The sequence below is a fragment of the Salmo salar genome, chromosome ssa13, assembly GCF_905237065.1.
Source record: "Salmo salar chromosome ssa13, Ssal_v3.1, whole genome shotgun sequence".
NCBI lineage: Eukaryota > Metazoa > Chordata > Actinopteri > Salmoniformes > Salmonidae > Salmo > Salmo salar.
The window spans coordinates 45,309,650-45,333,346 of NC_059454.1; the positions used below are offsets into that span (position 1 = coordinate 45,309,650).

General features: G+C 41.3%; 1 protein-coding gene and 1 long non-coding RNA gene across 3 annotated transcripts; one reads left to right on the forward strand and one right to left on the reverse strand.

Annotated features, from left to right (window-relative positions):
• Window positions 1-2,828: 2,828 nt before the first annotated feature.
• On the reverse strand, window positions 2,829-4,289 carry LOC123726221 (uncharacterized). The gene is made up of 2 exons (XR_006758583.1): window positions 4,112-4,289; window positions 2,829-2,950 (listed from the first exon to the last, which is right to left on the reverse strand). It is a non-coding gene; the product is annotated as an uncharacterized lncRNA (long non-coding RNA).
• LOC106566965 (TAR DNA-binding protein 43) lies at window positions 2,943-23,174 on the forward strand. Of its 2 annotated transcripts, XM_045693322.1 has the most exons (6): window positions 2,943-3,932; window positions 19,824-19,987; window positions 20,102-20,242; window positions 20,367-20,537; window positions 20,634-20,725; window positions 21,567-23,174. In XM_045693322.1, the coding sequence occupies exons 1-6, from the start codon at window positions 3,692-3,694 to the stop codon at window positions 21,658-21,660; spliced, it is 903 nt and encodes a 300-aa protein (XP_045549278.1). In that variant the 5' UTR covers window positions 2,943-3,691; the 3' UTR covers window positions 21,661-23,174. The 2 variants fall into 2 exon arrangements, with proteins under 2 accessions (XP_045549278.1, XP_013991138.1); XM_014135663.2 differs by having other exon boundaries at window positions 20,634-23,174.
• The last annotated feature ends 523 nt before the right edge of the window (window positions 23,175-23,697 follow it).

The window sequence follows — 23,697 nt, forward strand, 5'->3', positions numbered from 1 at the left end:
CTATCTTTTGGGAGGGGCAGAAAACAGTTTTCAACCAGCGATTGAGTTGTGAGACTCTGCTGTAGAGCTCATCACTCCCCCTAACTGGGAGGGGGCCAGAGACAATTACTCGATGCCGACACATCTTTCTAGCTGATTTACACGCTGAAGCTATGTTGCGCTTGGTGACCTCTGACTGTTTCATCCTAACATCGTTGGTGCCGACGTGGATAACAATATCTCTATACTCTCTACACTCGCCAGTTTTAGCTTTAGCCAGCACCGTCTTTAGATTAGCCTTAACGTCGGTAGCCCTGCCCCCTGGTAAACAGTGTATGATCGCTGGATGATTAGTTTTAAGTCTAATACTGCGGGTAATGGAGTCGCCAATGACTAGGGTTTTCAATTTGTCAGAGCTAATGGTGGGAGCCGTCGGCGTCTCAGACCCCACAACGGGAGGAGTAGAGACCAGAGAAGTCTCGGCCTCCGACTCCGACTCGCTTAATGGGGAGAACCGGTTGAAAGTTTCTGTCGGCTGAATAAGCGACACCGGTTGAGCATTCCTACAGCGTTTCCCTCCAGAAGCCATGAGAAAGTTGTCCGGCTGCGGGGACCGTGCGAGGGGGTTTATACTAACGTTACTATCTGTACTTACTGGTGGCACAGACGCTGTTTCATCCTTTCCTACACTGAAATTGCCCTTGCCTAACAATTGCGTCTGAAGCTGGGCTTGCAGCACAGCTATCCTTGCCGTAAGGCGATCGTTCTCCTGTATATTATAAGTACAACGACTGCAATTAGAAGGCATCATGTTAATGTTACTTAGCTTCGGCTGTTTGAAGTCCTGACGAACCATGTCCAGATAAAAGTTTAATGAAAAAAGTTGAGTGAGGGAAAAAGTAAAAATATACGGTAATCAAAAAGTAAAAACCGTCAGGTAGCAAAGTAAGATCGGCAACAAAACGCACAGCAGCGTAAACAAGTCTGCAAGTTGTGACCGGAAACAGGCCCCTGCCTCCCCTGTAATTCACATTAAGACCACAAGATGTCATCAAATTATTTTCCCAATAGTGAGGCTGAGATCATGAGGGAGAAGGACCCAGCTATCACAGTGAATCTGGGCCGATTCCGGCTGAGAGTCAGGGCACTCAGCTGAGAGTCAGACTCGGCCGACGTCATGTAGCCCGAGTCTGGGCCACCTTCGGCAGTATTACTTATGGCTAGGATGTGGGGATTGAGCTCAGGCCAATTCCGGTGTGAGTTATCTGGCCCAAATGTATTACTTGTGGCTCGGGCTGATTGTGGCTAATCTCTGGCAGATGATTACACGGGCTGATTTATATAATTAACATTTAATTATTTATTTCTTTCCCCATATTTTCTCATTGTTTCTGTGATATTTTTATTTATTTAAGAGTCCTGTTTAAGTAGTATTTTTGTATTTTGATACTTTGTGCATATTGATAAGCATTAAAAATGGGGCCTCCCGAGTGGCGCAGCGGTCTAAGACACTGCAAACTGAGTTGCTACAGATGCTGGTTCGATACCTGTGCCAGCCATGACCAGGAGACCCATGAGGCTTGCCCGGAAATTCGTCACTCGTTTGTCTTGTGACGATTGTGTTTTCAGCCACCGGTTGCTTTATGGGTGCTTTATGTGCGCTACAGTCAATCATGATTGCATGTTTACTTATATTAACTGTAGAATTATTCATATACACATACTGTATGATAGGTAGCAAATTAATTAGCTAACTAACATTAGCCTGCCTAGCTACTTCTGAAGAAGGAAAATGTTTTATTTCTACAATTTCCAAAAGCTAATCAAACAAAAACATCATTACTTTTATGAGATGTGTCTGTGCATTAGTAGCACAATTTCTAACTTATTTACATTTGTTTTTACTTGCACTTGTTTGTTAACTCCAATGACTGGAACGAACTGCAAAAATCATTGAAGCTGGAGACTCATATCTCCCTCACTAACTTTAAGCATCAGCTGTCAGAGCAGCTCACAGATCACTACACCTGTACATAGCCCATCTGTAAATAGCCCATCGAACTACCTTATCCCCATACTGTTATTTATTTTGCACATTCTACTTGCACATTCATCTTCTGCATCTATCACTCCAGTGCTTAATTGCTAAATTGTAATTATTTCACCACTATGGCCTATTTATTGCCTTACCTTCCTTATCTTACCTCATTTGCACACACTGTATATAGACTTTTTTTTTCCTATTATTGACTGTATGTTTGTTTATTCCATGTGTAACTCTGTGTTGTTGTTTGTGTTGCACTGCTTTGCTTTATCTTGGCCAGGTCGCAGTTGTAAATGAGAACTTGTTCTCAACTAGCCTCCCTGGTTAAATAAAGGTGAAATTAAAAAATAAAAAATATTGAAGTTGAGGTTTTAAAGTTGTTTTTAAGTTTTCGCAGACTTTTCTTAGCAGATGTGCAATCGTCACAAATTGAATTATGGAGAGTTTCAGGCACCGGAGTGGACATAATTGTACACTCGCAAACTCAACTAAAAACAAGGGCTGAGGGGCTTACTTTTGCAAACTTCCCTTGCTTGGCTAATCATTTGGACCACTCAACCAAGATGGCGACGGGGATTCCCCCAAGGGCATAAGGCGAGGGTAAGTGGACAAGGGTGTGTCTTTTAAGTGTTTGGACCTCAGGCCGAGAGTCTCAGCGATGGAACAAGACAATTGGGATATGACAAAAGGGGTGTCAAAAAATAAATTCAATTATTTAAAAAAAAATGTGGATGGGTATAATTTGTATGTATAAAATGTATACAAAATGTAAATGAATGTATTTATTTAAAAATGCATCGGGGGATTATGGGGGATTCTGGTAAAATGCCGGCAAAGTCTGCTGAATTCCGGGAGACTGGTCTGAGGTACTTGGGCCGATTCTGGTCTGTCATTCATTTTGATTCCGGGCCGATTCCTCGTTGCTAGCTGGGGAGATACAGGATATTCGTTTAAAGAGTATACTGAGTAGAACGTCATTAAGATACAGGCTAAAATATGTACTATTTTTTTTTAAGAGAAACGGCGCTGGCAGACAGGATTTAGTTTATCCCTGTCTCTGGACCAAACTCCAGCTCAGTAGGGTGCGGTAATGCACCATAACGTTGGATGCCAACCATCGATGAACCCCACCGAAGAAGAAGCGGCCATTTTGTTAGACGTTTGGAGGCTAGGGAGATTAGCGGACGCCTTTCGTATTATTTGTTTTTTACCTTACCCTCACAAATTGGAGGTGTAATTACACTGGTTCTTATAATTTATCAAGTATAATTTATTTTGCGTACAGGGTCGACCTCGTTTTTAAAACATTAAAGAAGATAGGACAATATTTTGTGTATCATATTCGTGCGAGATCCTGCTAACCATTCATGTTGCAAGCGTGTGCGGTGTTTATTAGCCAGGAACACAGGGCCTTTTCAGCTCTCATGGCCACCATCTATCGATTTTTTTTAAACTGCTGTCTGCCCCGTGAACGCACAAATTAGCTATATTTTTTGTCTTTCACTCAACTTGTATTACCCAAATTAGATTAGAAACTCATTGGAATATCGCTTTGGCTTTGCTAGCTGGCTTGCTAACAATCAGAACCCCGCGTGCGCCATTAGCGTTGAACGTGAATTAGCCATTAGCTAGCTTGCTAACTTTACTTCATAATCTAACTTCGAGACCATGGCAGAGTTGTACATTCGCGTGGCAGAGGATGAAAACGAAGAGCCAATGGAGATCCCATCTGAGGATGATGGGACTGTTTTGCTGTCAACAGTTGCAGCCCAGTTTCCCGGAGCGTGCGGCCTACGTTACAGGAACCCTGTGTCTCAGTGCATGCGAGGCGTCCGTCTAGTTGAGGGTATCTTGCATGCACCTGAGAATGACTGGGGTAGTCTGGTGTACGTCGTCAACTACCCAAAAGGTAAGGTGTGTTTTCGTTTAGAGGCAACGTTGGTAGTTAACGTTAGCTGGCCAAATGAAGCTGCATGGTTGCTGGTACCTGTACTAGCTAGCTAGTTAACGTTACTTGCTAATGTTAGCTAGCAACTACACCAATATGTACTCGTAAGGAGCCTAACTTTACCCCCTTGGTCCACTGACCTTGTTGTTTTCAGAGGTAGACTCGATCTGGCAGCCATACATCTACACGAGTCGATTCTCAATTGTGATACGGTTCTAGAAATACAAAGCCCTTTAATTTTACAAATGCAAAATACACACTCATAACTGGATTAATAACAATTGCAAGCGACAGTATTTTTCAGTGACAACACGTTTATGGCGTCATCCTTCCTTGACACACAGGTGTTTGGAACATGCCAATTGGCGCAGATGCTGCAACACTTAAACCCTGACTAGACCTCGCGCGCATGTTGACTTAAACCAATTATATTAATTTGGCGCCAGGTCGAAAAGCATTAAACATTAATGTCAATTTAGCTTGCTTTTCGTAGCTAATTTGTCCTGGTATAAAAATATTGGCTTGTTATTTTGCCAGAAATGCCACAACTGACTGGAGTGTGGACCTCAGTAAAAAAAGAGACGGCCCTTTTTCAGGACCCTGCCTTTCAAATATAATTTGTACAAATCCAAATAACTTCACAGATCTTCATTGTAAAGGGTTTAAACACTGTTTCCCATGCTTGTTCAATGAACCATAAACAATTAATGAACATGCACCAGTGGAACGGTCATTAGGACACGAACAGCTTACAGACAGTAGGCAATTAAGGTCACAGTTATGAAAACTTAGGACACTAAAGAGGCCTTTCTACTGACTTTGGAAAACACCAAAAGAGAGATGCCCAGGGTCCCTGCTCATCTGCCTGAACGTGCCTTAGGCATGCTGCAAGGAGGCATGAGGACTGCAGGTGTGGCAAGGGCAATAAATTACAATGTCCGTACTGTGAGACGCCTAAGACAGCGCTACAGGGAGACAGGATGGACAGCTGATCGGTACCTCTGAACATCACACCTGCTGGACAGGTACAGGATGGCAACAACAACCGAGTTACACCAGGAACGCACAATCCCTCCCATCAGTGCTCAGACTGTCCGCAATAGGCTGAGAGAGGATGGACTGAGGGCTTGTAAGCCTGTTGTAAGGCAGGTCCACACCAGACATCACTGGCAACAGTCACCTATGGGCACAAACCCACCGTCGCTGGATCAGACAGGACTGGCAAAAAGTGCTCTTCACTGACGAGTTGCGGTTTTGTCTCACCAGGGGCAATGGTCGGATTCGCGTTTATCGTTGAAGGAATGAGCGTTACACCGAGGCCTGTACTCTGGAGCGGGATCGAGGTGGAGGGTCCGTCATGGTCTGGGGTGGTGTGTCACAGCATCATCTTACTGAGCTTGATGTCATTGCAGGCAATCTCAAAGCTGAGCGTTACAGGGGAGACATAATCCTCCCTCATGTGGTACCCTTCCTGCAGGCTCATCCTGACATGACCCTTCAGCATGACAATGCCACCAACTTTGTTCAGGGACACATTATTCCATTTTTGTTAGTCACGTGTCTGTGGAACTTGTTCAGTTTGTCTGTTGTTGAATGCTATTTTTATATAAATATTTACACACGTTAAGTTTGCTGGAAATAAATGCAGTTGACAGTGAGAGGACGTTTCTTTTTTTGGTGAGTTTATGTAAATGTATTTTGCAACGTGTCTGGTATGGTCAACATGTAACGCTAACCCTATAAAGGTGTATCAATTTAAAGTTTTGAAAATAATTTCTGTAACTTCTGTAATAATGAAAGATAATGTCCTTAAAAGGCCTGCTTGGTGGAGTGCTGCCTAGATGGTTGTCCTTTTGAAAGGTTCTCTCATCTCCACAAAGGAACTCCGGAGCTCTGTCAGAGTGACCGTCGGGTTCTTGGTCAGTTCCCTGACCAAGGCCCTTCTCCCCCAATTGCTCAGTTTGGCCGGGCGGCCAGCTCTAGGAAGAGTCTTGGTGATTCCTTCAATGCTGCAGCAAGTTGTAGAAACATATCAAGGATGATCAATGGAAACAGTATGCACCTGAGCTCAATTTCGAGTCTTATAGCAAAGGGTCTGAATACTTATGTAAATTTCGAAACCATATTTTGCTTTGTCATTATGGGATAACCTGTGTAGATTTGTATTTATTTATCAATTTTAGAACAAGGCTGTAACGTGAAAAAGTCAAGGGATCCGAATGCTTTCAAAATGCGCACTGTACATCTGAAATATCTGTCTCATTGTTCATTCTGTGACAGGTCTGCAGCCTACGGTACAGTAACCCTGCGTCTCAATGCATGCGTCAGATCTTTGCTTGCGCTGGGTGAAGTCTGTTTTTTTGGGGAGCAACGTGCACCTTCTAGTAACATGTTAACGATGCAGAGTCCCAAATAGCAATATTTATTCTTGCCTTTTAATTTGGTGTGAAAGTAAAATAAGTCTGGTCTCGTCTTCCCTTGCTAGCAAGTTGGCAAAACACTGCACGCTAGCTAGTCTATTAGCTTCCCACATTACCATGTGTTATAATATGATTTATAATGAAATAATATGCCCTGCCAAATTTTATACTTGCCCGTGTAACTGTTATCCCGATTTGATGTGCTGCAATGTTTTCGCATATCAGATAGTGTCCATTTTTAGCCACGGGGGGGAAAAAGCATAACAATTTCAGTCACAGTTCATATAAGGAAGTCAGTCAATTGAAGTAAATGAATTAGTCCCTAATCTATAGATTTCACTTGACTGGGATTACACACACAGATCTGTTGGTCACAGATACCTTAAAAAATTTAGGGCCGTGGATCAGAAAACCTGTCAGTATCTGGTGTGAACACCATTTTCCTCATGCAACGCGACAAATGTCCTTCACATTGAGTTGATCAGACTGTTGATTGTGGAACGTTGTCCCACTCCTTCAATGGCTATGCAAAATTCTGGGGTATTTGCGGGAATTGGAACACGCTGTTGTATGCATCAATCCAGAGCATCCCAAACATGCTCAATGGGTGACATGTCTGGTGTGTATGCAGGCCATGGAAGAACTGGGATATTTTCAGCTTCCAGAAATTGTGTTCAGATCCTTGTGTCATTGGGCCGGCCATTATCATGCTGAAACATGAGGTGATGGTGGCAGATGAGTGGCACGACAATGGGCCTCAGGATCCCGTCACGGTATCTCTGCATTCAAATTGCCATCAATAAAATGCAATTGTTTGTTGTCTAGCTTATGCCTACCCATACCATAATGCCACCGTGGGTCACTCTTTTCACAACGTCGAAGTCAGCAAACTGCTCGTCCACACCATGCCATACATGTCTGCGGTTGTGAGGCCGGTTGCACGTACTGCCAAATTCTATCAAATTACATTGTAGGCGGCTTATGGTAGAGAAATGAACATTAAATTCTCTGGCAAAAGCTCTGGTGGACATTCTTGCAGTCAGCATGCCAATTGCACGCTCCTTCAACATTTTGGACATACAGTGAGGGAGAAAAGTATGATCCCCTGCTGATTTTGTACATTTGCCCACTGACAAAGAAATGATCAGTCTATAATTTTAATGGTAGGTTTATTTGAACAGTGAGAGACAGAATAACAACAAAAATCCAGAAAAACGCATGTCAAAAATGTTATAAATTGATTGGCATTTTAATGAGGGGAAATAGGTATTTGACCCCTCTGCAAAACATGACTTAGTACTTGGTGGCAAAAACCTTGTTGGCAATCAGAGGTCAGACGTTTCTTGTAGTTGGCCACCAGGTTTGCACACATCTGAGGAGGGATTTTGTCCCACTCCTCTTTGCAGATCTTCTCCAAGTCATTAAGGTTGCGAGGCTGACGTTTGACAACTCGAAACTTCAGCTCCCTCCACAGATTTTCAATGGGATTAAGGTCTGGAGACTGGCTAGGGCACTCCAGGACCTTAACCTCTATGGGCTAGGTGGGACGCTTGCGTCCCACCTACTCAACAGCCAGTGTAATCCCGTGGCGCGTTATTCAAATTCCTCAAATGCAAAAACTTAAATTTTTCTAACATATGACTATTTTACACCATTTTAAAGACAAGACTCTCGTTAATCTAACCACACTGTCCGATTTCAAAAAGGCTTTACAACGAAAACAAAACATTAGATTATGTCAGCAGAGTACCCAGCCAGAAATAATCAGAAACCCATTTTTCAAGCTAGCATATAATGTCACATAAACCCAAACCACAGCTAAATGTAGCACTAACCTTTGATCTTCATCAGATGACAACCCTAGGACATTATGTTATACAATACATGCATGTTTTGTTCAATCAAGTTCATATTTATATCAAAAACCAGCTTTTTACATTAGCATGTGACTAGCATTCCGACCGAACACTGCCGGTGAATTTACTAAATTACTCATGATAAACGTTCACAAAAAGCATAACAATTATTTTAAGAATTATAGATACAGACCTCCTCTATGCACTCGATATGTCCGATTTTAAAATAGCTTTTTGGTGAAAGCACATTTTGCAATATTCTAAGTACATAGCCCAGGCATCACGGGCTAGCTATTTAGACACCCGGCAAGTTTAGCACTCACCATAATCATATTTACTATTATAAAAGTTTGATTACCTTTTGTTGTCTTCGTCAGAATGCACTCCCAGGACTGCTACTTCAATAACAAATGTTGGTTTGGTCCAAAATAATCCATCGTTATATCCGAATAGCGGCGTTTTGTTCGAGCGTTCCAGACACTATCCGAAATGGTAAAGAAGGGTCGTGCGCATGGCGCAATTCGTGACAAAAGAATTCTAAATATTCCATTACCGTACTTCGAAGCATGTCAACCGCTGTTTAAAATCCATTTTTACGCCATTTTTCTCGCAGAAAAGCGATAATATTCCGACAGGGAATCTCCTTTTCGGCAAACAGAGGAAAAAAATCACAAAGGCAGGGGCGGTCGGGTCACGCGCCTAAGCCCAGAGTCCCTTGATCGGCCACTTGAGAAAGGCGATAATGTGTTTCAGCCTGGGGCTGGGATGACGACATTCTGTTTTTTCCCGGGCTCTGAGCGCCTATGGACGACGTAGGAAGTGTCACGTTAGAGCAGAGATCCTTAGTAAAAGATAGAGATGGAAAAGAAGTTCAAGAAATGGTCAGACAGGCCACTTCCTGTAAAGGAATCTCTCAGGTTTTGACCTGCCATTTGAGTTCTGTTATACTCAGACACCATTCAAACAGTTTTAGAAACTTTAGGGTGTTTTCTATCCATATGTAATAAGTATATGCATATTGTAGTTACTGGGTAGGAGTGGTAACCAGATTAAATCGGGTATGTTTTTTATCCAGCCGTGTCAATACTGCCCCCTAGCCCTAACAGGTTAACTAACCTCCAAACCAGCTTCAATGCCATGCAACACTCCTTCCGTGGCCTCCAACTGCTCTTAAATGCTAGTAAAACCAAATGCATGCTTTTCAACCGTTCGCTGCCCGCACCCACCCGCCCGACTAGCGTCACTACCCTGGATGGCTCTGACCTAGAATATGTGGACAACTACAAGTACCTAGGTGTCTGGCTAGACTGTAAACTCCTTCCAGACTCATATTAACATCTCCAATCTAGAATCGTCTTTCTATTTCGCAACAAAGCCTCCTTCACTCACGCCGCCAAACTTACCATTATTGTTACCAAAGCCCCTTATACCACCTACCACTGTGACCTGTATGCTCTAGTCAGCTGGCCCTTGCTACATATTCGTCGCCAGACTCACTGGCTCCAGGTCATCTATAAGTCTATTCTAGGTAAAGCCCCGCCTTATCTCAGCTCACTGGTCACCATAACAACACCCACCCGTAGCACGTGCTCCAGCAGGTATATCTCACTGGTCATCCCCAAAGCCAACACTTCCTATGGCCGCCTTTCCTTCCAGTTCTCTGCTGCCAGTGACTGGAACGAATTGCAAAAATCGCTGAAGCTGGAGACTTATATTTCCCTGATTAACCTTAACCTCTCTCAGGTATGTGGGACGAAATCGTCCCACCTAGTCAACAGCCAGTGGAATCGAGTGGCGCGAAATACGAAAAACCTTAAATGCTATAAATTCAATTTCTCAAACATATGACTATTTTACACCATTTTAAAGACAAGACTCTCGTTAATCTAACCACATTGTCCGATTTCAAAAAGGCTTTACAACGAAAGCAAAACATTAGATTATGTTAAAGTACCTAGCCAGAAATAATCACACAGCCATTTTTCAAGCAAGCATATATGTCACATAAACCCAAACCACAGCTAAATGCAGCACCAACCTTTGATGATCTTCATCAGATGACACACCTAGGATATTATGTTATACAATACATGCATGTTTTGTTCAATCAAGTTCATATTTATATCAAAAACCAGCTTTTTACATTAGCATGTGACGTTCAGAACTAGCAAACACACCGAAAACTTCCGGTGAATTTACTAAATTACTCTTGATAATCATTTACAAAATACATAATTATTTAAAGAATTATAGATACAGAACTCCTTTATGCAATCGCGGTGTCAGATTTTAAAATAGCTTTTCGGCAAAAGCACATTTTGCAATATTCTGAGTAGATATCTCGCCATCACGGGCTAGCTAATTTGACACCCACCAAGTTTGGCGTTCACTAAACTCAGAATTACTATAAGAAAAATTGGATTACCTTTGCTGTTCTTCGTCAGAATGCACTCCCAGGACTTCTACTTCAACCACAAATGTTGTTTTGGTTCAAAATAATCCATAGTTATGTTCAAATATCCTCCGTTTTGTTCGTGCGTTCAGGTCCCTATCCGAACGGTGACGCGCGGATGCATGTCGTGACAAAAAAATTCAAAATATTCCATTACCGTACTTCGAAGCATGTCAAACGCTGTTTAAAATCAATTTTTATGCTATTTTTCTCGTAAAATAGCGATAATATTCCAACCGGGCGACGTTGTTTTCGTTCAAAGGCTGAAAGAAAAACATGGCCACTTCTCGGGGCCGCGCATCTCCTGTCTCTGAGTCACCAGCCTGACCACTCACAAACAGCGCTCCTGTATCTAGCCCAGAGACAGCAGAGATCTCATTCCACTTTCTGGCGCCTTCAGAGAGCCTATGGGAGCCTTAGAAATTGTCACGTTACTGCAGAGATCCTGTATTTTCGACAAAGATGCCACAGAAGCACAAGAAATGGTCAGAGAGGGCACTTCCTGTATGGAATCTTCTCAGGTTTTGGCCTGCCATATGAGTTACGTTATACTCAGACACCATTCAAACAGTTTCATAAACTTTAGGGTGTTTTCTATCCAAATCTACCAATTATATGCATTTTCTCATTTCTGGAAAAGACTAGTAACCAGTTTAAATTGGGTACGTTTTTTTATCCAGCCGTGAAAATACTGCCCCCTACCCTAGAGAGGTTAAACATCAGCTATTTGAGCAGCTAACCGATCGCTGCAGCTGTACATAGTCCATCTGTAAATAGCGCACCCAATCTACCTCATCCCCATATTGTTTTATTTACTTTTCTGCTCTTTTGCACACCAGCATCACTACTTGCACATCATCTGCTCATCTATCACTCCAGTGTTAATCTGCTAAATTGTAGTTACTTCGCTACTATGGCCTATTTATTGCCTTTCCACCTCATGCCATTTGCACACACTGTATATAGACTCTTTTTTTTCTCTATTGTGTTATTGACTACTCTTGTTTATTCCATGTGTAACTCTGTCGCACTGCTTTGCTTTATCTTGGCCAGGTCACAGTTGTAAATGAGAACTTGTTCTCAACTAGCTTACCTGGTTAAATAAATAGTAGTAGCCTTGTATAACCACCATGGAGCTGTAGGCCTAAGAGCGCAGCCTGTTTAGTCTTAATACCGTAACTTACTTAGGCCTGAATCAATCGTTCTTTCATTAATGTCAGAACACAGCATACAAGTCATTCATGCTTTGAAATGCAATCAAGCATTTCAGTTTTTAAACAAAGTAACACAGGGAGCTTTTAACCCCTGTGCAGATGGACATCCAGCGAAAAATCCTATCGCCATTAGCATAACAAAATGTAATAATTATATTTTTTTCAAATTATATCGTTTTATAGATACACCTCTCCTGAATCGAACCACGTTGTCCGATTTCAAAAAGGCTTTACAGCAAAAGCAAAACATTAGATTATGTTAGAGGAGTATATCGTAAAAGTAGCCACATAGCCATTTTCCAACCAACCACATGCATCACAAATAACCGAAAAACAGCTAAATGCAGCACTAACCTTTGACAATCTTCATCAGATGACACACCTAGGACATCATGTTACACAATACATGCATTCTTTTGTTCGATAAAGTTCATATTTATATATAAAAACAGCATTTTACATCGATGCGTAACGTTGACTAACTATTTTCCCTGTTTTTGCATCAGATGAAACAGCGCTACAATTTACTAAATTACTATTCAAAAACATTTTAAAAATGTAATATTGTCATTCTAAGATTTATAGATGAATATCTCTTGAAAGCACCTGTAATGCCAGATTTAAAAATAACTTTACTGGGTAATCACACTTTGCGATAAAAGGGGATGCGATACTCAGAACAATAGGCTAGCAATACAGGTCCGTGCCATCTTGGAACAATCGCATATCAAATCTAGTCTTGTATACTATTGTCAATAATCCCTTACCTTTGATTATCTTCATCCTTAGGCACTTCCAGGAATCCCAGGTCCACAACAAATGTATTTTCGTTCGAAAAAGTTCATCCTTTATGTTCCATTAGCTTGTTGTTGTTAGCGCATTCTGAAGGCTGCACCAAAAGCTCCGTGGCCGCGGGACTATTCTTTCAACAAAATGAATTTTTTTCTTATTTAGGTTCGTTCAAACATGTCAAACGTTGTATAACATAAATCTTTAGGGCCTTTTTCAACCAGAGCTCCAATAAGATTCAAGGGGGACGATTGCATTGTCTTTATAAACGTTTCGAAAGGGGAGGGTAGCCAGGGGCGCCGGCGTCATAATGGTGATGGCCCTCTCCGTGTGACCACGTTCCACAGCGTGTCATTCTGTCAGTTTTCACAGTAGGAGACTCAAATCACTTTGTAAAGACTGGGGACATCTAGTGGAAGCAATAGGAAGTGCTCAATGAACCATAGCTCACGGTGTGATTAATAGGCAACGTGATGAAGTTGAGTCCGCAATTCAGAATTCCACTTCCTGTTTGGATCTGTCTCGGGGTTTTGACTGCCATATGAGTTCTGTTATACTCACAGACACCATTCAAACAGTTTTAGAAACTTTAGGGTGTTTTCTATCCACAAGTATTAATTATATGCATATCCTAACTTCTGAGTTTGAGTAGTAGGCCGTTTAAAATGGGCACGAATTGTTTTCAAAATGCGCAGTGGCGCCCCCTATCCTAGGCGACCGTCAAGAGGTTAACCTCTCTGGGGTATGTGGGACGCTAGCGTCCCACCCGCGGGACACACTATTCAACAGCCAGTGAAATAGCAGGGCGGCAAATTCAAAACAACAAAAATCTCATAATTCAAATTTCTCAAACATACAACTATTATATCCCATTTTAAAGATACACTTCTCGTTAATCCAACCACATTGTCCGATTTCAAAAGGGGTTTATGGCGAAAGCATAACATTAGATTATGTTAGGACAGCACTAAGACAAGAAAAATCACACAGTCATTTTCCAAGCAAGGAGAGGCGTCACAAAAAACAGAAATGCAGCTAAAATGAATCACTAACCTTTGATGATCTTCATCAGATGACACTCCCAGGACTCAATGTTACATGTATTGTGTATGTTTTGTTAAAGTTAATATTTATATCCAAAAACCCCATTTTACATTGGCGCGTGATGTTCAGAAAATGTTTTGCCTCCAAAACTCCCGGTGAATGAGCACATCAATTTACAAAAATACTCATCATAAACGTTGATCAAATTTACAACAGTTATTGAAAGAATTATAGATACACTTCTCCTTAATGCAACCGCTGTGTCAGATTTCAAAATAGCTTTACGGCGAAAGCACATTGTTCAATATTCTGAGTACAGAGCTCAGCCATCAAAGCAAGCTATACAGTTACCCGCCAAGTTCTGGAGTCAACAAAACTCAGAATTAGTATTATAAATCTTCACTTACCTTTGCTGATCTTCATCGGAATGCACTCCCAGGACTCCCACTTCCACAAGAAATTACCGTTTTGTTCGTTGAACTCCATATTTATGTCCAAAAGCATTCCACGTGAAGCTGGTTGAGAGAATGCCAAGAGTGTGCAAAGCTATCGTCAAGGCAAAGGTTAGAATCTCAAATATAAAATATTTTGATTTAACACTTCGTTACTACATGATTCCATATGTGTTATTTCATAGTTTTGATGTCTTCACTATTATTCTACAATGTAGTAAAAAAATAAAGAAAAACCCTTGAATGAGTAGGTGTGTCAACTTGATTCTTACTGTGTATATACAGTTGAAGTCGAAAGTTTACATGCACCTTAGCCAAATATTTTTGCACCTTAGCCAAATACATTTAAACTCGGTGTTTCACAATATGGCAGTCAATTGCAAAACATTCTAACGGTTGTTTTCTCAACTCAGCATTATATACTTTTAATGTGGGGCTATGACAGTCATTTGAAAATTAGTCTGACAAAAGAAAAATGATCTCATCACCACTAATGAGATGGGTATGCTTGATGCATGTCGAAGTCAGGGGGTGTGGTCGACAGTGTACACCTGATCTTTCCTGTCACATACAACTTGGATCAAAATTTGTTTTTAATGCAGACGAGGGCACTGAATTAGTGTTTTAATGCTCGGAGAGAGACGGCACAGTATTCCATTTGAGTCAGAAACCAAAACTCCTCCATAATAACCCTTGAATGTTTTGTCTGCAGCTTTCGGACAGCTCGATCAGCTGTTCGATTTCACTTACCAGCATGTCATCTGAGCTTAGGATCGCAGTCAAACGTATATCACTGATTCAGTCATCTGTAGAATAGGTTTTTTTCCCCTGCATGTTTGCGTTCAGTTCGTTCATTTTCCTAAACATGTCTGTTACATAGGCAAGGAGACACATTTTATTTTCATTACTCAGAAAGTCAAGTCGTTTTTTTTTATATCCGTTGGATTGACAAATTCCTCTCTCAATTGGAAAGATTTTTTCTACCACCCTCCCTCGATAACCACCAAGCCTTGGTGTGAAATAGAACATTGTCATGCTCTGATCCTATATCTCTACATAGTTATGCGAACAGGCGTGTGCGACGTCATTTATCAAAGTTGCCTGCTGCATGTCTAAGTTCTGCGCTCAGCTCTATTGATGCCAGTTGCTCTCGGTGTGTCCATTTTATAGATGGCTGTGGGTGTATCATACAATGTGTCCATATAGGAGACCCATTCATAACTAGAGTACAGAGGCCTGCTTGCCGTCCCGGGATAGATGGAGTTTATCTGTGCAAAAGCTCACCATTCGATCCCATGGAATTGCCAATATAGCCACGCGGCTAACTGAACATCCCCTTTGACGTTTCATGCTTGGGAATCGTGAGACAGAACAATAGTCCTCGTGAATTGCATCCCCTGACTTGTAGCGATCAAAAGTAAATGCATCTCGGCCCTCACAGCTAACGTCCATTTGGAGTGCATAAGGTGGGGAGTTTGAGTCGTCCGGTCAGTTTCCTCTTGATTGCTAGCTACGTCATCAATTCTTAGTTTCAGTGTTACAAGACAAAGGTATTGATGTGAGTTTCTGTGCCTCTGCCCCCTCCACACATTGTTTTCACCATATCAATTGCGGCCTGTAATATCAAAGTCTCTGGAATAGTGTGTGGTTTCATAGCGCCGGTTGCCTAACCATTCACCGTGGGAATGATTCAAGTGCAACGGTCAAGTGCGGCCTTTCCCATGCTCTAAGGGTGCTGTCTGGTTGAATTATATATTTTTTTACATTTGAATAATTAGCATTTCGATTTAAGGTTAACCTGTTAGGGCTAGGGGGCAGTATTTACACGGCCGGATAAAAACGTACCCGATTTAATCTGGTTATTACCACTGCCCAGAAACTAGAATATGCATATAATTATTGGCTTTGGATAGAAAACACCCTAAAGTTTCTAAAACTGTTTGAATGGTGTCTGTGAGTATAACAGAACTCATATGGCAGGCAAAAACCTGAGAAGATTCTGTACAGGAAGTGCCCTCTCTGACCATTCCTTGGGCTTCTTGACTCTTTTTATTGAAAACTTAGGATCTTTGCTGTAACGTGACACTTCCTACGGCTCCCATAGGCTCTCAGAACCCGGGAAAAAGCTGAATGATGTCGAGGCAGCCCCTGGCTGAAAAACATTAGCGCCTTTGGTAAGTGGTCTATCAGAGGACAATGAGACTGAGGCGCGTGCACGAGGCGACCCCATGTTTTTATTTTCTCTCTCTTTGTACTAAAACACAGATTCCCGGTTGGAATATTATCGCTTTTTTACGAGAAAAATGGCATAAAAATTGATTTTAAACAGCGGTTGACATGCTTCGAAGTACGGTAATGGAATATTTAGAATTTTTTTGTCACAAAACGCGTCGGGCGCGTCACCCTTCTTTACACTTCGGATAGTGTCTTGAACGCACGAACAAAACAGGATATTTGAACATAACTGGATTATTTTGAACCAAACCAACATTTGTTATTGAAGTAGAAGTCCTGGAAGTGCATTCTGACGAAGAACAGCAAAAGTAATAACATTTTTCTTATAGTAAATCTGACTTTGGTGAGGGCTAAACTTGCTGGGTGTCTAAATAGTTAGCCCGGCATCACAGGGCTATCTACTTAGAATATTGCAAAATGTGCTTTCACCGAAAAGCTATTTTAAAATCGGACATAGCGAGTGCATAAAGGAGTTCTGTATCTATAATTCTTAAAATAATTATGTTTTTTGTGAATGTTTATCGTGAGTAATTTAGTAAATTCACCGGAAGTTTGCGGGGGGTATGCTAGTTCTGAACGTCACATGCTAATGTAAAAAGCTGTTTTTTGATATAAATATGAACAAAACATGCATGTATTGTATAACATAATGTCCTAGGCGTGTCATCTGATGAAGATCATCAAAGGTTAGTGCTGCATTTAGCTGTGGTTTGGGTTTATGTGACATTATATGCTAGCTTGAAAAATGGGTGTCTGATTATTTCTGGCTGGGTACTCTGCTGACAATCTAATGTTTTGCTTTCGTTGTAAAGCCTTTTTGAAATCGGACAGTGTGGTTAGATTAACGAGAGTCTTGTCTTTAAAATGGTGTAAAATAGTCATATGTTTGAGAAATTTAAGTAATAGCATTTCTAAGGTATTTGAATAACGCGCCACAGGATTCCACTGGCTGTTACGTAGGTGGGACGATAACCTTCCCTAGAGAGGTTAACCACATTACAAATATTTTCTGAGACAAAGACGGTATTAAATGTATTTCATTTTTTATCCTAGGATTTGGAAATTTTCCCGCAAACCCATTTTCATATGCCGCTGCAATACTTTTTAGCAATTCAATGTCACATCGATCTTACTCTGGTAGGAGGAATATCTTCCGCCCAAAGCAAATATGAAGACACCGTTTTGTATTTTTTATTTTTATTTCTTTTTCTCCCTGTTTTCACAAAAAAGGCTGTCCCACGGAGTTCAATGCTCTGAGCACGGCACTTGCTTTACATTTTGGCTCATATCGCGTATATTTCATAATGGTATTGTGATTTTTAGACATGGAAAATCGATTTGTTTACTGCTGATATTTGTAGATTTCTCATAGTGTCCATTTGTATGTCGCATCACCTACCACCCTACAAATAACCTAGAATAACACTATCACTTCTAAACAAAATACCTTTTTGGGGGATACTAATAAGTAGGGTGTCAACCCACTGGCCACAGTGGGTGAAAACGTGCTTTGGTGATGACATTTCACTTATGTTATAAAGTACATTTTAATAAGAAAAATGTGATTCTTAATGTTCTGAATCGTTCAGTTGGATCTTTCTCTAACATGTCAAAAAGTTGGATTTCATAACCTAATGCATCTGATAATAAGCACCAAGTCCTCTTGACAGCGGTGCTGCTTTCTCGCACTTTTGAGGATTTGAAATGTTATGGTGGTCATCAGCAAAGTTGTTAAAGCGGGTCTCAAAAAGCTACATTCACATGACACGAGCTGAATTAAATGTAAAAGGCTTTGAAAATATAAAGCTTGCGGTGTGCTCTGACATTTCAGAGAGATGCTTGTTTGTGAGATCTTCTAAAAAGAATAGGAATTTCGCATTATATGAAGTGTATACTAAAATATGAAAATGTCTATCTTACCTCTGTTTTATGGCCTCGAAGAAGGATGAGTTCAACTGTGATTCTGTAAGTTTTGCCTTAATTCTCGCACAGCTTCCAGCCTAGTTGACGCAATGCTATTTTCCTGATTTTATTTTATTTTATTTATTTATTTTATTTTTTCCTTCTTTTTTTGGCCTCCCATTGATTTAGTCACCCTAATTGTGGCCATCCTACACGGGTAAAAATTAGATTTGGACCACTGGTTTTCTTGGCGTGTCTAAGCAATTATTTAAAAAATGATCTATCGGTCAAAATGTTTTTGGGGCCTCCCGAGTGGCACAGCAGTCTAAGGCGGAGCTTGAGGCGTCGCTATAGACCCGGATTCAATCCCATGAGGCAGCGCACAATTGGCCCAGCTTCGTCCGGGTTAGGGGAGCGTTTGGCCAGCCGGGATTTCCTTGTCCCATCGCCCTCGAACGGCTCCTTGTGGCGGGCTTGGACGCCTGCAAGCTGACTTCAGTCACCAACGACTGGCTTCCGCGTTAAGCAAGCAGTGCAGCTTGGCAGAGTTGTGTTTCGGAGGACGCATGGCTCTCGACCTTCGCCTCTCCCGAGTCCGTACGGAAGTTGCAGTGATGGGACATGACTGTAACTACCTTTTTTTGATATCACAAAATTGGAGAGAAAAAGGGGTAAAGACACCCAAAAATAAGGCTACAATGTTTGGTTTGTTTGAACAGTGACTGCGATTTTATATATTATAGCAATGCCAAATAGGGTGCTTATTTAATGCCAAGCTAAACCGAGACAGCAATCTTGAAGCCAAGATGATTTTGAAGTTGATTAGCTTCCCACATCGCCATTTGAAATAATCAGATTTCTAATTAAATAATGTGCCCCGGCAAATATTTGTATACTTGCCAGTGTAACCTACAACATTATCCCAATTTTGATATGCTGCTTCAATGTATTCACACCCATATTAGCTAAAATAGAATGTTCTCATGATTTGGTTGCAGAGAAAACACAGCTCGCAGCTGTTTTTACCAATAGCCTGGAATCTATAGTTATTACTTTTAGAGGGATTCTAATGAGGCTACAATGTTTGGTTTACTGTTTGAACAGTCACTGAGATTAAATGTATTTATCAACACAAAATAGGTTACTTTGATGAATAGCCTATAGGTCAGATCAAGGAACCAAGTGATCTTCATTGCCTACACAATACTGCCATGGCTATGCAAGGAATGATATGCCGCGTTACAATTTTCATGTGGTATGGGAGTACGTAGAATGTCGGAGCGCACTACAGCGACATTGCTACGCGTTAAGCGTAGCTCCGTAGGGTCTGTCTCCATAGGGTATACTAGCAAGATCTACCTAACATTTATATTTCTTAGCTAGTTAGTTTGTTTAGGCCAATGACCAAGTATTTTAACATTGTTCATCCTCCTGATTTTGTCTTATCACTATCATAATGTCATACAACATTTTGCATTCCTGTGTCAGATAACAAAAGGAAAATGGATGAAATGGATGCTGCCTCTGCGGTTAAAATGAAGAGGAGTATCGAGAAAACATCAGACCTCATTATCCTTGGTTTGCCTTGGAAAACATCTGAGCAAGATTTGAAAGACTACTTCGCCACTTTTGGAGAAGTCATCATGGTGCAGGTAACCCAACCTAATCAACATTTTGTTTAATGGTTGATGTACTTCATGGAGGTAGCATGCATGTCAATAATCATACCTCTCTCGCGCTCTCTCTGTCTCTCTCTCTGCACGCAGGTCAAAAGAGATGTTAAGACTGGGAACTCAAAGGGTTTTGGCTTTGTTCGGTTCACTGAGTACGAGACTCAATCCAAAGTGATTTCTCAGCGACACATGATTGACGGAAGATGGTGTGACTGCAAACTACCCAACTCTAAGGTATTTAATCAATGTTTAAGGAGTACCTGCTTATTTGAATCCTTTCCTCTAAAGTCTCAATTGTGTTCTATTCCCAGTTCAGGTAAAATATTTAAGTGCTTTCACTCTTTTATTGTCACGATAGGCAGGTCCCGATGAGCCCATGCGCAGCCGTAAAATCTTTGTTGGCCGCTGCACAGAGGACATAACCACTGATGAGCTCCGGCAGTTCTTCATGCAGTATGGCGAGGTCACCGATGTCTTCATTCCCAAACCCTTCCGGGCCTTCGCCTTTGTCACTTTCGCAGATGACCAGGTATGTTTTCCAATGGCCGTTGCTCAACCTGTTGTGTGCAGATTATATTCTGGTTGGTTTGCTTGTTGAATCATCTCCTACCCACTCTCTGTCTAGGTTGCCTCAGCCCTGTGCGGAGAGGACCTGATCATCAAGGGTGTCAGCGTGCACATCTCCAACGCTGAGCCTAAGCACAATAATAGTAGGCAAATGATGGATCGTGGGGCTGGTGCGTTCGGGGGCCAGGGCTATGGCGGTGGTCGTGGAGGGCTAGGGAGCAGTGGCAGTAGCGGGGTGAATTTCGGGGGGCTTAGTCTTAACCCAGCCATGATGGCCGCCGCTCTGCAGAGCAGCTGGGGCATGATGGGTATGCTTGCTAACCAGCAGGGTCAGACCAATTCGGCAGGCACTGCCGCCGCCGGGCAGACCAGTGCCACCCGAGATCAGAGCCAGGCCTATAGTTCTAATAGCACCAGCTACAGCAGCCCCAGCTCAGCTAGCCTAGGGTGGGCTGCAGGCACCAACTCTGCCTCCAGCAGTGGGTTCAGCTCCGGATTTGGCACCTCTATGGAGTCAAAATCATCTGGTTGGGGAATGTAGAAAACTTTGATTTAAAGTCTTTTTTTCTAGATTAATCTGGTAAGTATTTTGAGGGGCAAGAAAGAGTTAGTCATATCTTATGTCCCTGCTATTTAAAACTATATTGCCTTTCATTTTGTTAAAGAAGACATTTGAGTATTCATATGTTTGTGTGTGTGACTAGTTCTGTAGGAGATGAGTGCACAGAGTGGTTGAAGTGTAAAGTTCTTTAGACTGCTACACGTCATTTTCTTTTCCTTGAGAAAAAGTTATTTAGTTTAAGACGTGACATGATCACTCTGCATGCTAAGTAGATATTTCTGAGATGCACGAGTATCACGAAAGCCCCCCTAAACCACCTGTATATGGTCTTGAATTGGGCTTGAGGTTTAATCTCTGTATGCAGTTGATTGTCTTTTTTGTTTGCCGTTTTATGGAAACGCCTTCATGAAAATCTCTTCAACAGTTAACTCTTTTTTTCCCTTCGAATTTCCTGGAAAGAAGCCCCTCATTGGCAGTAATGTTCGACCAAACTCAGCATCAGTACCCCTCTTCCCATGTGTAAATGCTTTGCCATCAAAAGACACAGCTTCACTCTGCATATACTGTGTTAGACGGTGGGTGTTGTCTTTATCTCCCCTTTTCATGGATCAAAACATCTTGTCTGCTTTATCACTTGAGAACAAAGCGATTGGTAGTGGCCAAAGAGTGAGAGACTGAGTGTGGGAAAAGCAGTATGAAAAGGACTGGTTGTGCGATGCTGAAGAGACGGATGTCTGCGAGAGTTGAGAAGAACCTGTGGCTTTGTGCGAGTGTGTTCCATATGACCATCAAAAGGACATTCATCGTATCTTGAGATCCCTAAGGTCTCCTTTCTCTATTTCTATCAAGCTTAATCTTAAACACAATGGAATGTTTAGCGCTATGAATATTTGTATCCTTTCTTGCTGTCTGATTTGATGTGAATGCTGTATGGTGTGTGTGCTTCATTTTCTTCTTGTTCCTTCCCCTTTCCGTGTGAAAATGTGACCTGCTGTTGGTGATTGTCTGTGTTGAGAGCACTGGGGGAGCTTGGAGGATTGTGTGACGGTGCATGTGAACTCGGTGTGTCTTAAGAGGGTGAAGTGGCAAGCGTTTGACGAGCTATTGACATTTTGTGTTAGTGTTTTTGAATGCATTTTATATGTTTTGTGAATCAAAGGGAATTCTCAAATAAAACTAAATTTGACTAGGTATGTTGCCTACCTGACAGTAATTTAGTTTAAACATTTTGGACTGTTAACATTAATTGATCTGCGAACACTTTAATTCGCATGTATAGGGACCTTGGACACTGCCGGCTCAGGTTTACATCAGAACCCCAGAGTGAAGTCAATTTTCAGGAAGCTGAAGACTGGAGTTTGATGCACTGTTGGTTGGGGGCAGGCAACAAGCCAACAGTGGAGATGCTGCAGAATGCCTTATGTTTGAAAAGGGAATTCTTCACCTCACTAACAAGACCCCTTGGACCACCCCCATTGAAATTTAAAACGGACCATTCTCAATTGGGCAGAGGTATTCGGTTTATACCTTCAAATTAGTAAATCTTAAAAGCAGTGCTAAAATGTAATCTATTTAACTAGTCGCCTGCAATTAAGTGATGATCATGTTTTTGTTTTTTTCAGTCCGTTTTTTGAAGACATGACCAGATTATTATTTTTATATATATATATATATATATTTTTTTTTTTTATCTTGCTTTTGAAAGATTAATTTGGTCAAATTATGCTTTGTCTCAATACAGCCATTGATTATTGTAAATGGAAGTGCAAAGATTTAAGTAAAGGCTTTTATTTCAAGTATTCTGTAGATTTCTTTTTGATTTGCTTAAAATTGTAAAATTTCAGTCGGATTGACAGGACATTCCTGAATTATTTAACCGCCGTAAAGGGGAATGACTTGTATGACTTGAGTCAATTCTAAAGGGTTTTGGATAATTTATGATTGAACTCGCCAGCAGGAATCATATCACTTGTGTACTGATATTGAACTCTTTATTTTTAGTTCTCTAAAATGTAAAATAAAGTTTAACATTTTGAATCATTTGTTGTATTTGTCCATTTAGACAAGCTTTAAAAGTTTATCAGCAGCCAGCACCATATTTAGTGTCTGGTCAGAAATTACTGTTGCCATGTTTACAATTTATTTTCAGTCAGTGTGGCAACCTTATGGCAATATTAGATCAACATCTTTTATAGATCAACTCCGCAATTTGTTGAATTTAGATTTAGGCTCGTCTCAATTCGTATCGTGGAAGTTAAGTGCGATTGCAATTTAAAGGCAATGTTCTCGCGTTCGCAGCGAATGCGTTCATGGTAAACACTGCATAAATCGCCTCAATCGGAAATTACCTTTACATGTCAATCGAGCTTGAGTCCAGTCCTTTGCCTTGCTGTCACACTCCAATTCTCAATTCTCTCCCTTTTAGAATGGGAGCAAGTTGCTTATTAACCGTCTCACAGCCTCGTACCCAATTAACTTCTTTCATACAGCCAACATAACATTTGAACCTCCAGGGGGTGCCAAATCATAATGGAAGGTAAGACCCTGATAGAATATAATG

Bases quoted from the DNA above. Each gene is read 5' to 3' on its own strand.
- LOC106566965 (XM_014135663.2), top strand. From the start codon at position 3,692: ATGGCAGAGTTGTACATTCGCGTGGCAGAGGATGAAAACGAAGAGCCA. The intron at 3,933-19,823 runs GTAAGGTGTGTT...TTCCTGTGTCAG, and splicing joins CGTCGTCAACTACCCAAAAG to ATAACAAAAGGAAAATGGAT. The intron at 19,988-20,101 runs GTAACCCAACCT...CTCTGCACGCAG, and splicing joins GAGAAGTCATCATGGTGCAG to GTCAAAAGAGATGTTAAGAC.